We start from the raw sequence: 13,622 nt of genomic DNA on the forward strand, positions 1-13,622 counted from the left end.
GGAAAGCCAAAGAGCGCCGAGTATTTTGTCAGAAATGGATGTCTCGAACGCAAAATGAGTTTCCAAGCTCTTTTCCATTTTGCAGTAGGGAGACAGACTGGGCTTTTAAGTTTGTGATTCACGTCTTAGAACGTAAACAGTCGCCACGGTGTCTTTATCCAAGGGAAATAATGTCCGGCACCTGAGGGATGGGGGTGGACCTAAACGCCACCCCCCCCCCCAGGTTTTCTTAAAAAAGAAAGAACTTCCGCCCTTTAACATGAAGTTCATGCGCACGTAGCTCTAATTTTCTGGGCTCCAGCGCATCCCCGAGAGCCGGCAGCTGGCCTCCCCTAGACGCGTGAAGTCCGAAGAGCCCAGACTGTGACGCACCGAGTTGTCCTCAGATTCCGTCCCTCCTCCGCCGGGAGCAGCTCGGAGTCGCAGGGCAGCGGCGGGCAGAGAGCGCGCCCCGGTGCCGCGTGCGCTCAGGTGCAGAAGCGCCCCGAGCCTCCGGCCCTCGGAAGCGAGGCCGGTCGGCGGCCGCGCCGGAGTCTGTGCGGAGCCGGCGGGAGGCGGATGCGGGGCCGCGCGGACGCCGAGTCCTCCGCTCCAGCCAAGTCGCATCCGGAGCTCCTGCAGCTCGGATCCGGGGAGGAAGGTGGGCCGGGAGGAGGCGGGACGCCAGAGGGACTGGGGGCGGGGGGGCGTGCGAAGGGGGTGCGCGCAGAGCGAAGCGGCGTCCGCGGGTGGGCACCCGCGCTCTGGGCTTGCGGGCGGCGGGGGCGGCGGCCGCGGGAACCGGGAGCGGCGCCGGGAAGCGGCTCCGGGAGCCTGTCCAGCGCGTCAGGCAGGGCCGAGCAGCTCACCAGCTTTGCGCCGAGCCCCACCTCCCCACCCGCTCCCGGCCTGCGGTGCCCCGATCCCGTCCGGGCCAAGACGCGCGGTCCCGGCCCCGGTGTGACGCGGCCCCCGTGTCTCCTTCCCCAGATGCTCCGGGCGCCGGCCGTGCTGTGCGTGTGCGCGGCCGCCTGGTGCGCGCAGGCTCTGGCGGTGGCCACGGGCCGGCCGGCCGGCGGCAGTTTTCTGGACGACAAACAATGGCTCAGCACGGTGTCCCAGTACGACCGGGAGGCCGGGCAGTGGAACCGATTCCGAGACGTAAGTCGGAGCATAACCGCGCCGGAGCGCGCTGCCCCGGGCTGGGTCGGGGTCGGGGTCGGGGCGCGCGGCAGGGAAGTGGGTGCCTCGGAGGCCGCGCGGTTTTGGGGCAGGGGAGTCGCCTGCCTGACGCATGGGGTTCGAGTGTCCCCAGGTCTCCACAGTCCCCTCCCCGCACCCAGAGGTTTGCAAAGTGCCACCCGCCCAACTTTGCACGGTGTCCGGCTCTGGCGGGCACGGCCAAGGGGATCCCGCCCCGAGTGGCCCACCTGGGAGCCCGAGGGGAGACGGGATGGTGTGGGATCATTGGTGCCCTCCCGCTCCCGGGAACCGGGGGAGGGGTCTGGTGGCCCGAGTGAGACGATGACAAAACCCGCCTAACCGACCTGTGCCAGGCGTCAGCTTCCACACCCGGCTTGGACATAACCCTGATTACGATATCACGGATACTGCGCGGGGAGGGTGGGCGGCTGGGCGTCCTCAGGGGCAGCGTGAGAGGGTTAAGCTGTGTACCCTCCCCCCACCTCCCCATCTCTCCACCCCCCAACCTGGGAGCTTCCTAAAGGATGATGAAGGCTATGGAGACGTAACCTGTACCTGAGACCGCGACAGCGGGTCGCTGTGCACCCGCCGGTCGCTGTTCACCCGCCGCTCAGTGTCCCCCGGACGCGGACTCAGCGGAGCCGCGGGGCCTAGCTCGGTGGTCCAGGTGGGGCTGCCCCTCCCCCCTAAACTCGTGCTGGGGAGGGCGGGGGCCGAGGCGCCGGCGGGCTCCGCACACCTGAGGACCCCGGGCCCCGGGCCTCCGCCCCTCATGAGGAGGCAAGTCTGTTCGCTCGGGCCCGCTCTCCGTCCTGATTTGAGAAATTGGGATAGTGAGTGGAAGCGGGGGCTGGTTTCATCCCATTTCTCCCCACACCCTTCACCTGAAGTGGCCGACCAGCCCAGCCGAATGTGGATTGGGTTCTGGCAGTTGGATTCCGCGACAAATGGTCATTTTTACTTTAAAATTCGACGTAGCATCTCATTGGTATTCCGCTGGATGCAGGGGGTGGGAAATGACTGGGTTCCCTCTTACCTGCTTCATGAACGGCTTCCTAGCGAATGAAAGCCCTTCCACAGGCAACCCTTCACATACCTGGTTTAGTCAAGTTTATGCTAATGTTGAATACAGTCAAAAGGACAGCTAGCTGATGAGATATTCCAAAACCTGGGGAATTTTTTCTGTTCGTCGTGTCCTCATTTGGGAAAAAAAGTTGAATATTTGTCACTAAACAGTGCTTCCTGTTATGACATGTCGTAACTTACTGGCTACTTTTAAATTTTTAAAAATGAATTTTATGCTTCTTTCTCTAAAATATATTTTAAACCTTGCATATCATAGTATTTTCTGACTTTATCCAAATTACCTTATTGAATTAAGAGAAATCCAGTCTATCCTTGGAGAATTGGTAAACGTGCTTGATTTAAACTGAGAACTGAGTTGCCTGGAAATATTCTGTGATTCCTACAGGCCTTCCACAGAGACAGAGCATCGTATTGCTGTAGCATTTTCAGTCATTCTCACATGATCTCAGGGGAAAATTCATCCAAATTATATGTTAAATTTAAGTAAAGGATTTACTGTGGGTTTGGGTTTTTTTTTGTTTTTGTTTTTGTTTTTTTGCAAATATCTCATTGAAGTTCATGCAGATGTACATGAACATGTAATAATGACATTTGAAAAAACTGCAAGTTTCAGCCTTAGTGTTTTTAGTAAAGTGGTTACATTTTGTGAAGATGACTTCTGGAGGGCAGGCAGGAGGTGAGCATGCTTTCCCTCTTGAACCACCTGTTGCACATTATTAACACAACAGGTTTGCTGAGGTGTCAGGTTCAACTCTGATGCTTAATATAGAATCCTTATTTAGACCAGACACCTCACTGGCAATTTAAATATTTTCTTTACCTTTGGAGGGAATTGTTAGCTTGGTAATTTTTTTCTGTATCTTTCAAGGTGCTGTTTATTTATTTGATTCATTTTAAGCTGGAAGCACATGGTTATGAGGCATTGCTTGAAATAAGTCTCTATTGTGTGAATTTACCTTGAAATGTCTGCATCAATTCTGATACCTGAAATAATGGAGTTGCCTGCTCAGATTGTATAAAGACAAAGAAACAAGGAATCTGAACCTCTGCTTTTGGAAATAGTTTCACAGAAGTACTTCTGTTTAGTGCATTTCTCCCATAAAAATACAATTAATTTTGTTTAGAAAAAAGCTTTGGACCTATTTTAGCACAATTGATGCTGGAATTAAATCCCACCTTCTCTTTTATACAGTTCATGTTTTAGAAGTAACTCCTTAATGAAAGTTGGAAAAATGTCTTCTTTTGAATAATATTTGAAAATTATTTTGAAAATTAGTCCAAAACACATTCATCATTATATTTTAATTGAATGATTTTTAAAAATGAATGCAGTCTTTAAATATGTTTACTGTAATAAAAATTGTTTTATGTAGTATGGTTTTAGAAATAAGGACCATGGGTAGGCAGTGTGAACAGAGAGCAGGTGAACAGAGGAAGCAGGGCCATTGATGACTCAGTGATGAAGGATGAGTAACCTCCGTGTCCTCTGCATAAATTACAGAGAAGTAATAACCATGGGCAGGCTTGCAGTGAGGATTAATATGGAGGAAACTTCCAGTCATTTTGACCATTCTGTACTAACAATGCTTGGAATAAAGGGCTGTTGCCCTTTTCAGTGTATAAACGTGTCGTTATGTAGACACAGAGAACTTTCATCCTTTTGAAAAACGTATATTTGGTTATTGGTAGAAAACTCTTGTAATGATCTTAGTCCCCAGGTTTTAGGAAACATAAAGTTTATCTTAAAGATATAAAGAAGTCCACACACTAAATGTCATTGTGGCAGATAGAGCCAGCGCCTTATGTTCAGGATGTGATGATGTGATTTTGAAATAAACAAAAAACTCAACCACAGGGTATGTTTAGTAGATATACTGCTTGCATAGCATTTTCTGCTTTTCTGGCTCTGTGCGGTGGTGATAAAATCAGGATCCCCAGACTCCTCAGTGGGGGGTCTTGTGGAAACGCCATGCTCTTCACCAAGCATAGGGTAGAGGGCTCCCTCACCCCGTTGTTGCAGATATGAATATATACAGTGGTCTGTTCAGAGAATTGCAAATCAGGGTCATGATAAGGAAACTGAGTCATTAGCTCATGCATCAAATAGTTCATATATGTTTCAAACATTATATTTTGTAAGTCAGTTAAACCATATTCTTTATCCTGTAATAAATACGTACGGAATTTGGAAACCAGTAGATTAACTGGCAATGAACGATATGATACCACCATCAGCCTTACCTGTTACTGACTTCACTGGAGGACATCTAGTATTTAAGAGTGACAGAAAGGATGCTGTATGTTGGTAATGATACAGTGAAAATGTAGCAAAAGTGGCAATGATGGCCTTGCTAAATTTATTACTATTTTTTCAATTGTTTGGCTTTTCAGGGCCATACCTCTGGCATATGGAAGTTCCCAGGCTAGGGGTCTAATTGGAGCTACAGCTGCTAGCCTACACCACAGCCACAGTAATGCAGGATCTGAGCCATGTCTGTGATCTACGCCACATTTCATGGCAACACCAGATCCTTAACTCACTGAGTGAGGCCAGGGATCGAACCCACATTCTCATGGATACTAGTCAGGTTCATAACCCACTGAACCACAGCGGGAACTCCTGCCTTGCTAATTTTAAATAACTCATAACATCAGAATTCTATCCTTAAAATGAAATCCAAATGCTTTTAGGTTATATTTATTTTTCAACAAAAATAGCAGGGGGTAGAAGGGCAAACTAGGGATGAACAGGTAGATCACAGAGGATTTATTTTTAAAGTCAGAGATACTTTATTTTTAAATTTTTATTGAAATGTAGTTGATTCACAATGTTGTGTTAGTGTCAGGTATAGAGCAAAGTGACTCAGTTATATATATATGTATAAATACAAAATATATACTCATGTAATGTATATTATACATATATATGTAATATACGTATCTATAGTCCTTTGGGATTCTTTTCCATTTGACTTAGTATGAGAATCTCTGGTGGCGGCCATGTGGCTGCAAATGGCATCATTTCATTCTTTGAATGGCTAAGTCATATCCTGTTGTGTATATGAACCACATCTTCTTCATCCATTCATCAGTCACTGCACCCTTAGGTTACTTCCATGTCTTGGCCATTGTGAATAGCACTCCAGTGAACATTGGGGTGCATGTATCTTTTAGAATTAGTATTTTTGTTTTCTTTGAGTATATACAACATGGAGATTCCTTAAAAAACTGAAAATAGAGTTACATTATGACTCATCAGTCCCACTCCTGGGCATATATCCAGAGAAAACCATAATTTGATAAGATGCATGCACCACAGAAGAATTTTAGGGCCATGAATATACTCTGTAATGATAGTCTGATGGTGGATGCCTATCACTATGCTTTTGTCCACGCCCATAGAACAGACAACCCGAGGGTGAACCCTAAGGCAAACCATGGACTTGGGGTGATTGTGACGACCCAGTGTTGTGTGATCAGTTGTAACACATGAACAATCTGGTGGGGTGTTGATAATGCGGGGATTCATGCCTGTGTGGGCAGGGGGTGTATGAGAAACCTCTGTACCCTCCTTTCAATTTTTCCATGAACCTAAAACTGCTCTATAAAAGTAGAGTCTGAAAAAAATTGTAACCACAACTCCATCACCTCACAAAACAAAACACCTGGGGCTCATTTTTGAACTTTAAGAAGTGGTTACCCTCTGTGTTGCAGAATCAAGTTTAGTTACATTTGTTCCTTGGTGATTTCACATACTCTTTAGATAAATCTGAACACAGCAAAGTTTTACAATTTAACTTTTAAAATGCAACCTTAACATAAATTTAAGGAGGTATAAACTGTGGTAAAAATGTGAAATATAGGTTGAAGTGTCTCAGAGGCTCTCAAATTCTAAGTTAGTCTTGTGAAAATACCTGATTTGGATATACTGACTAGTAAGTAAACCTTTATGGACTTCTCTTTTCTTGGTCTTTCCCTTTTCATCTGAGTTGAGGGTCTGGAGTGTACAGATTATTTGAGAGAGGAGGGTTGATAGGGAGGGATATTTCTGGGTGTCTCAGGGTTGCAGAGGGGTAAAGGCCCCTGAGTCTGTTAACTTGGAGGGCATTAGGAAGTCAGATTTCGCTGCCTCCCCCAAGGAAAGAACTCTTGCTTTAAAGGCACTGTAATGCAGACAGTGAAAAATCTTTTGAAGGACCTCTCTCAACACTTTCCCTAGATTTCTAGGAGCCCTGGCTGAGGGTTTCTCCCTGGTACTGAGATGTAATTGATAAATACAACTGTGTACATTTCAGGTGTGCGGTTCAAATCCATATCTCTTGTGAAACGATTGCTTTTGTGGTGCTTTCACAGCAGGCAAGAGTTTTGTTACTTTCCTTCTCAACAATATGCTCCAAAAATAAAATCAAACAATTATTAACAGTTTGGAGAAATTTAACAAATTAAACCACTCTTCTCTCTGTCCAGGAATACTTTCTCAGTAATGGATATCCAGTTCTGATTTTTTTTTTAAGTACATTTTTGATGTTTCTCACTGTACAAACACATTTCAAAAGGTCGTAGCTTTGTGCTTTATCACATCTGGGAACATGGGGGCTTGGGGATTCTTCACAGTTAATTCATTGCATTCTCATGAATGTTCTTCTCTCACTTTTGAACTTTTGAGGACAGTGGGCTATGCTATGTTAAAAAATCCCCATTTGTAACAGCCTTTGTAGATAGTGTTCATTTCTGCAGATCAGAGCTGGTAAACTCTAGCAGGCAGTGTTTTTTGATGTTGGACTGTTGAAATCACTAGGGAATTCACTCAGGAGAGAGGCAGTTGACCTAGTAGGGAAGCAACAGGGTCTTTGAAGATTCTGGGCAGTGAGTGACCCCAACAGCAAAGGGCCATCCCCAAGCAACATCCTGACCTCTCCTGGTCATTGGGGTCCTAGTTAAGCCCTGGTTACGGTACAACCGCCCACATTCCTGTTTCTTACCATTACCTCCACCACCATACTCACCCTGTGTCAGGATGTAGGATTGGTTTTGTCAAGTCAGCATCATATGAGGAAGGCAGGTCCGTTGGTGCCCACGCATGTGCAGTGTCTGCAGAGGGGCTTTTGGGTAGAGCTGCCATCACGTTGTCAGACATCGTCAGGAAGCCTGAATTGAGTACAGAATTTTGTTGATTTTTCCCTGGCTTGGTTCTAACACGCAGAAGTTAGAGGTCTAGGTAACACTTTTAACTCTCCCACTGTTATAACTTCTAGTGCCTTAGGAAAGGGTAACTAAGCAGAGTGAGAGATAAGATACTCTGTACACGGGTGTGAACATATATTCTCTATGTTTACAGCTATGCTGTATGGGTTTATGTATAAACATGTGTTGTCTATATGGTTTACGTGTGTGTATGTGTGTCTTCAAATAGGTAACAGATTAATTAGAAAACCAAGGTGATTGTATGTTGCATTATAGGTATTATCTTTATAGGCTGATTAGAAAGCAGATAATTCCCCTGCAGTGTTTTAAACATATGTCACTTTTTCTGGTTAAAACCTCCACAGCTCATAAGTTGAGAGCACTGTCTCCTTTGTTGTCATATGTGGGGTCACTGCGTGCCTTCCTGGTTTCTATAGGAAGTCAGCCTGCTGGGAATTATATGCTTGGACTTATGATTTTCACTAGATATATAGAAGGAACATTAGGCACTGCTCTAACGCATTTATGTTCCTACTCTTATAATAAGACTGCTTCTAGAGCTCAGGATTCTGACTCAGAATAACATTTTATGTTCTTACACAACTTGAGTTTTCATGATCTGGGCCAGGATTATTTCGTTTTATGTATTTATGTATTTATTTATTTTGGGGGGCAGCACCCAGGGCATATGGAAATTCCCAGGCTAGGGGTAGAATCAGAGCTGCAACTGCCAGCCTACACCACAGCCACAGCAATGCGGGGTCTGAGCCGTGTCTGTGACCTACACCACAGATCACGGCAACACCAGATCCTTAACCCACTGAGGGAAGCCAGGGATCGAACCCACATCTTCATGGATACTAGTCAGGATCTTAATCACTGAGCCATGACAGGAACTCTCTATGTATTTATTTTTTAAAACAATCTGCGAATCTTCTGCACACATATCCAGCTCCTGTAGGCTCCTGGAGTATTTACAGTGTCCACCCATCTACGGAAATCCTTTTATCTTCTTTCTCGTTCTGCTTCTCTTAGTTCGTAGCCTCCCCTGCCCTCTAGGCTGTGACCTCTGGACCATCGTGGCCGGTGGTGCTCTGCCCTCCCATCCCACACAGTGACCAGCTTGAAGCCTGGACTGGGAAGAGCCCTGCAAGCCGGGTGCCTGCTGTGCAGCCCTGAGCAGGGCTTTTAGCTGTGTGCCCGCCACTGACCATTCCAAGCCCAGTTTCATAATTTGAAGGAACACTTTTCGAAAATGTAAGGTTTCACATTCTAAACTGCCAGAGCCCGTTGGTACACAGGGCCCGTGGTAGGTGCGCTGCACCAAGGCCATCATGTCCACTTGACCGTGGTCTGTGCGCGAAGCGTCTCGGCACTCCCTCTGCCAAGACGGTCACGTCTTTTCCTGCAGTTTCTCTTTGGCCACAGAATGTTGCTGCTCTTGCAGTCTTCCTTTTTGCTGCCCTCTATGTAACATCAAAGCATGCATATCCTTCTCTTCTTCTTTGATGACCACACTTCAGGTCATGGTTGTGCAGCTGAGCCCAGAGTGGTCAGGGAGCGGCCAGTGGTCTGTCCTTCTCTCCTTTCTGCCTGGCTTCTGGTGGCAGCTGTGTCAGGTGGCGACAGGCTGAGCTCCTGCGTGAGGGGCCTGAGTCAGGCCCAGGCAAAGCACGATTGCACTTCCCCCCACCCATATCAGCAGCATTGGGGCCGCTGTCCAGGCCTGGCTTCAGGGTTGTCCCCCTAGGGGCTCCATCAGCCAGTTTCTGTCCAGTAGGAAGGGCGTGAGGGGGAGGTCATGGGGGCAGCAACCTGGCCTCCAGCCCCCTCAGGGGCCAGGATGGCAGACAGTTGCAGGAAGGAGGCCAAGCAGGGACCCAGAGGGAAAGCAGGCCACTCCTGGGTCTGGCTCAGTCTTCTTGCAAACATCCCCTGCCCAGGGGGGTTTATGTGTATGGGAACTGCTTGTCTTGCCTCCTGGGTCTCTGTTGTCACCCAGGGCTCTAGCAGCCCTGGCATTTGGGTTCCACAGCCTTGACCTTACACACTGTGGTATCCACTTCTGGGTCTGGAAACACGATCTTTGCGAGTCACATGCCGGGTACATTACATACATGTGACATGTAGTATAGTCTTTAAAAAATATTTTTGGTTGTAAAAAACATGTAATATAGCATTGTCATATTTTCCATCTTTAAGTGTATAGTTAAGGAATATTACAGCATATCCGCATTGCTGTACGCCCATCTCTAGAGCTATTTCATCTTGCAGCATAGACCTCTGCCTGTGGTGAACACAACTCCCTGCCTCCTCCCGCAGCCTTTACAGCCCTTTGTTTCCATTAATTTGACCACATTGGATTTCTCATGTGAGTAGAGTCAAACAGGATTTGTGTTTTGGTGACTGGTTTATTTTACTTAGCAGAATGACCTCAAAGTTCATCCATGTTGTTGCAGATGGCAGGATTTCAGCTTTTTAAAATGAGTAATATTCCATTGTGTGGATGAACCACATGTGTTTATCTGCTCATCCACTGATGGGCCCTCAGGTTGTGGTTGCCTCTTGGCTGTAGTGAAAGAGGCTGCCAGGAACATGGGTGCAGATTTCTCTTCTGGATCCTCGTTTCTGTTCTTTGGATAGATACTCAGAATTGGGAGTGCTGGATTGTACAATAGTTCTATTTAAAATATTTTTAGGCACCTCCATACTGTTCTCCACAGTGGCTGCACAAGTTCACACCCCCACCAACAGTGCACGAAGATTGCAGTTTCCCCACAGCCTCACCACCACTTTTTTCTGTTTTGGATGATGGCCATTCTGACACATGTGAGGTGATGCTCATTACGATTCTGATTTTTGTTTCCCTGGATTCTGATTTTTGTTTCCCTGATGATTAGGTATTGAACATCTTTTCATGTGCTTGATGGCCATCTCTGTGTCACCTCGGGAGAAATGTCTATTCAAGTCCTTTGTCCGTTTTTAATTAAGTTTTTAAACAACCTAAAAAGTAGACATTATTGATATACTTTCTGCAAACAGGGACACTTTTAGTTTCAACAAGCTTAATTAACCTGCTTAAGATCTGAACCTACTCTCTCTAGCTCTGAAGATCATGTCTTTTTTTTTTTTATTTAACAGTTGACCACTTTACATGAGTCATGACAAGCAACTTACATGAGTTTACTTTAAAAGTCACAGTAACTTTATATTCTTTTCTGCTAGACCAATGAATTGATAAAGATTTAGAATGTTCGTTACAGTCTCGAAGCTACAATAGAAGGCTTCCAGCAGCCTGAGTTCTTTAGTTTTATATAAGTTATGTGTGTGAACAGGAGGCCAGGAGGCCTTCAGCACAGTGTTGCTCAGAGAACAGTGTTTATCCCCACAGGCACAGCACATGGGACCCTGCATGCCACTGGCATTCTCACATTAGTGCATCTTGAGATCACGGGACAGTTCTGCATATGTCAGGTGGGTAGGGGTGATGTTGAAAGGACCACTAAGGTGTCCTTACAGAGCTGCTGTGTGCTTACGGGGCAACTGCAGCCTCTTTGGAAACTGTTAGGGCACCATTGTGCCTAAATTCCCACTACAGCTGTGGATTTATTTTCAAAGTAGAGAAAGTGGAAAAGGGAAAGGAATTATGTCTTACAGTTTAAGACCAGGCATTCACAAATTCTCATTATATATAATCAACACCTACCTATACTTGTAAGTGTGCTCAGTATTGAGTGGGTTCTGAGACAGCCTGACCATGTCTGTCAACAGTACATCACATTTTTTTTTTATATTTCCCAGTGTTGACTATTGAAGATTGATGTAATTCTGTTGACCTTTTTTCTTTTTTTTTGGCCACACCCATGGCATGCAGAAGTTCCTGGGTCAGGGATTGAACCTGTGCCACAGCAGTGACCTGGGGCACAGCAGTGACAATATCAGATCTTTAACCTGCTGGGCTGCCAGGGAACTCCCTGTTGACTTTTTAAAAGACGAAATTACATTAATATTTAAGGTAGTATGTTAAAATAATTTTGTTGTCTGTTATTTTGAGGTCTTCATCCATCTAGAATTTCATTGATGTTATTAAGTATGAACTGTTTCATTGAACATGAATTCTCTGTTTTCAGAGTTTTATAGCAAAAGAGCAAAATTAATTAGCTGCCATACTGAAGAAAATATGGAGTGAATTAAAATTAATCATTTCCACATTTTGTAGCTATTAAAATTAACACTGAACTTATTGGGTGCTAAATTTTATACTAAGTATTAATATGAAATAACTAGTTATATGAAATACCTGATGAAAATTGAAATGAATGCATACAGTCAATTTTGGAACATGGTGAGTGTTCCAGATAATTCTATTGGTTTTTATTTTTAGCATAAGGAAAAGCCTATTATGTCACAGGAACAAAGGAAGGAGAAGGGCCAAAAATGCAACAACCTGATCTAGTTGTGTCCCCCAAATATATAAAACATCGCTGGCCATTATCTTTCCGAATCTGGTAAAATGCTTACTAAAGATAGTAACTGGGTAGTCTCCTAATCACAGCTCACATTCACTTTTCTCCAGGCCACTTTGTGACCTTCAAAATATTCACAGGGGTGTTCTAAGCAGGCTCATCTGAAATAGGACTTGCCAATCGTCTTGGCACGTGGTGTCAGCCGCTGCAAAGAGCAGCTTTAGAATGTTGAGCGTTTCTAGGCCTTTGCGCCTGCGGGGTAGGGTGAGGTCTTCGGACAGGACTGGCCCATGTTCGTCATGTTCTCCATGTGCCTGGCAGTCAGATTCGTCTCCTGTGAATATTCCCGGAGGCACAGTTTTTCTGGAACACAGTGTCCACAAGCACTGGCCTCGTGGACCCTGAGAAGTCTTTCTTTGACATGAAATCTAATTTCTCTTGGAGTGAGATGTCATGCCCTTTTAAAGAACTGTCATATTTGTGAAACTGTGCATTAAAGGCATGCCCCACACGGGTGCCTGAAGTGCTGCTGGCTTGGAAGCTGTGAAATGTGAACATGACCCTCAGCCACAGTCAAGGTTTTAGTCAATCCACATGCTTAACATGTTATCCTCAGAATTTCTTGGTGATTAAACGCATCGACTTTGCTTGCTAGTGTGATTGTCATTTAAAAATTGTTCATTTCACAATCGAATGCCTTCTATTTTTTTTATTCCACGTATCTTCCTAAGTTAAATTTAAAACATGGGAAAATTGCTGGTGGGGAAGGGCCTGTTTAATTCTGATAGCAAGTTAATTGTAAAGATCGGGGAAGACATCTCACATCATTTTTGAGGACCAAAGAAGTATTTGGGGGAAACTGCATTTTCAGTGTTTGCCCTGTCCCTGTTTTTTTTTTTTGTCTTTTTTTTTGTTGTTGTTGCTATTTCTTGGGCCGCTCCCGCGGCATATGGAGGTTCCCAGGCCAGGGGTTGAATCGGAGCTGTAGCCCCCGGCCTACGCCAGAGCCACAGCAACTCGGGATCCGAGCCGCGTCTGCAACCTACACCACAGCTCACGGCAACGCCGGATCGTTAACCTACTGAGCAAGGGCAGGGACCGAACCCGCAACCTCATGGTTCCTAGTCGGATTCGTTAACCACTGCGCCACGACGGGAACTCCCTGTCCCTGGTTTTGAGTGTCGCTGAGAACTACCAGGGAGTGGGGGTCAGCCTGGGAGCTGGAATCCAGTTCTAGGACTGCTTTCTTTGCTGAGAAGCTGAAAGCCAGCAAGCCTTTGCTGCCAAAAGCCTTGTGTTTACTCTTGGACCAAGAGCCTCTTTGTTTATTCGCGTTGCCTTCTTGGACTTGTAGTTTGGGGAGCACTGGGGCCGCTTGTCCTCAGTGATGGGTGACAAGCGCCTTTCCTGCTGGCACAGGCTCAAGCTAGTCTCAGGTGTGGTCCCACCCTTGGTACCCAGGGCAGAATGGAGGAAACACCTAACATCATCTGAGGTCAAGTTCACGACCATGGAGCTCTGGTATGGTTATGTTCACATAGTCAAATTTTTTTTTTTTGTCTTTTTAGGGCCACACCCTCAGCATATGGAGGATCCCAGGCTAGGGGTCAAATCAGAGCTGTAGCCGCTGGCCTACACCAGCGGCCACAGCAACACGGGGTCCAAGCTGTGCCTGCAACGTACACCACAGCTCACGGCAACGCC

The 13,622-nt window shown here is 46.1% G+C and overlaps 1 protein-coding gene across 2 annotated transcripts in view; it reads left to right on the plus strand.

Moving 5' to 3' along the window:
* The first annotated feature begins 246 nt into the window (after nucleotides 1-246).
* SPOCK3 (SPARC (osteonectin), cwcv and kazal like domains proteoglycan 3) overlaps nucleotides 247-13,622 on the plus strand; it is a 365,578-nt gene continuing 352,202 nt past the window's right edge. The window contains exons 1-2 of one of the 2 annotated variants that reach the window (XM_047761776.1): nucleotides 247-640; nucleotides 970-1,140. In XM_047761776.1, coding sequence (XP_047617732.1) covers nucleotides 970-1,140 — 171 coding nt within the window. In that variant the 5' untranslated portion in view covers nucleotides 247-640. Of the gene's footprint in view, nucleotides 641-705; nucleotides 1,141-13,622 lie in introns of those variants that run through there. The other variant, XM_047761777.1, reaches the window with a different exon arrangement.

The sequence above is a fragment of the Phacochoerus africanus genome, chromosome 15 (assembly GCF_016906955.1).
Source record: "Phacochoerus africanus isolate WHEZ1 chromosome 15, ROS_Pafr_v1, whole genome shotgun sequence".
Lineage (NCBI taxonomy): Eukaryota > Metazoa > Chordata > Mammalia > Artiodactyla > Suidae > Phacochoerus > Phacochoerus africanus.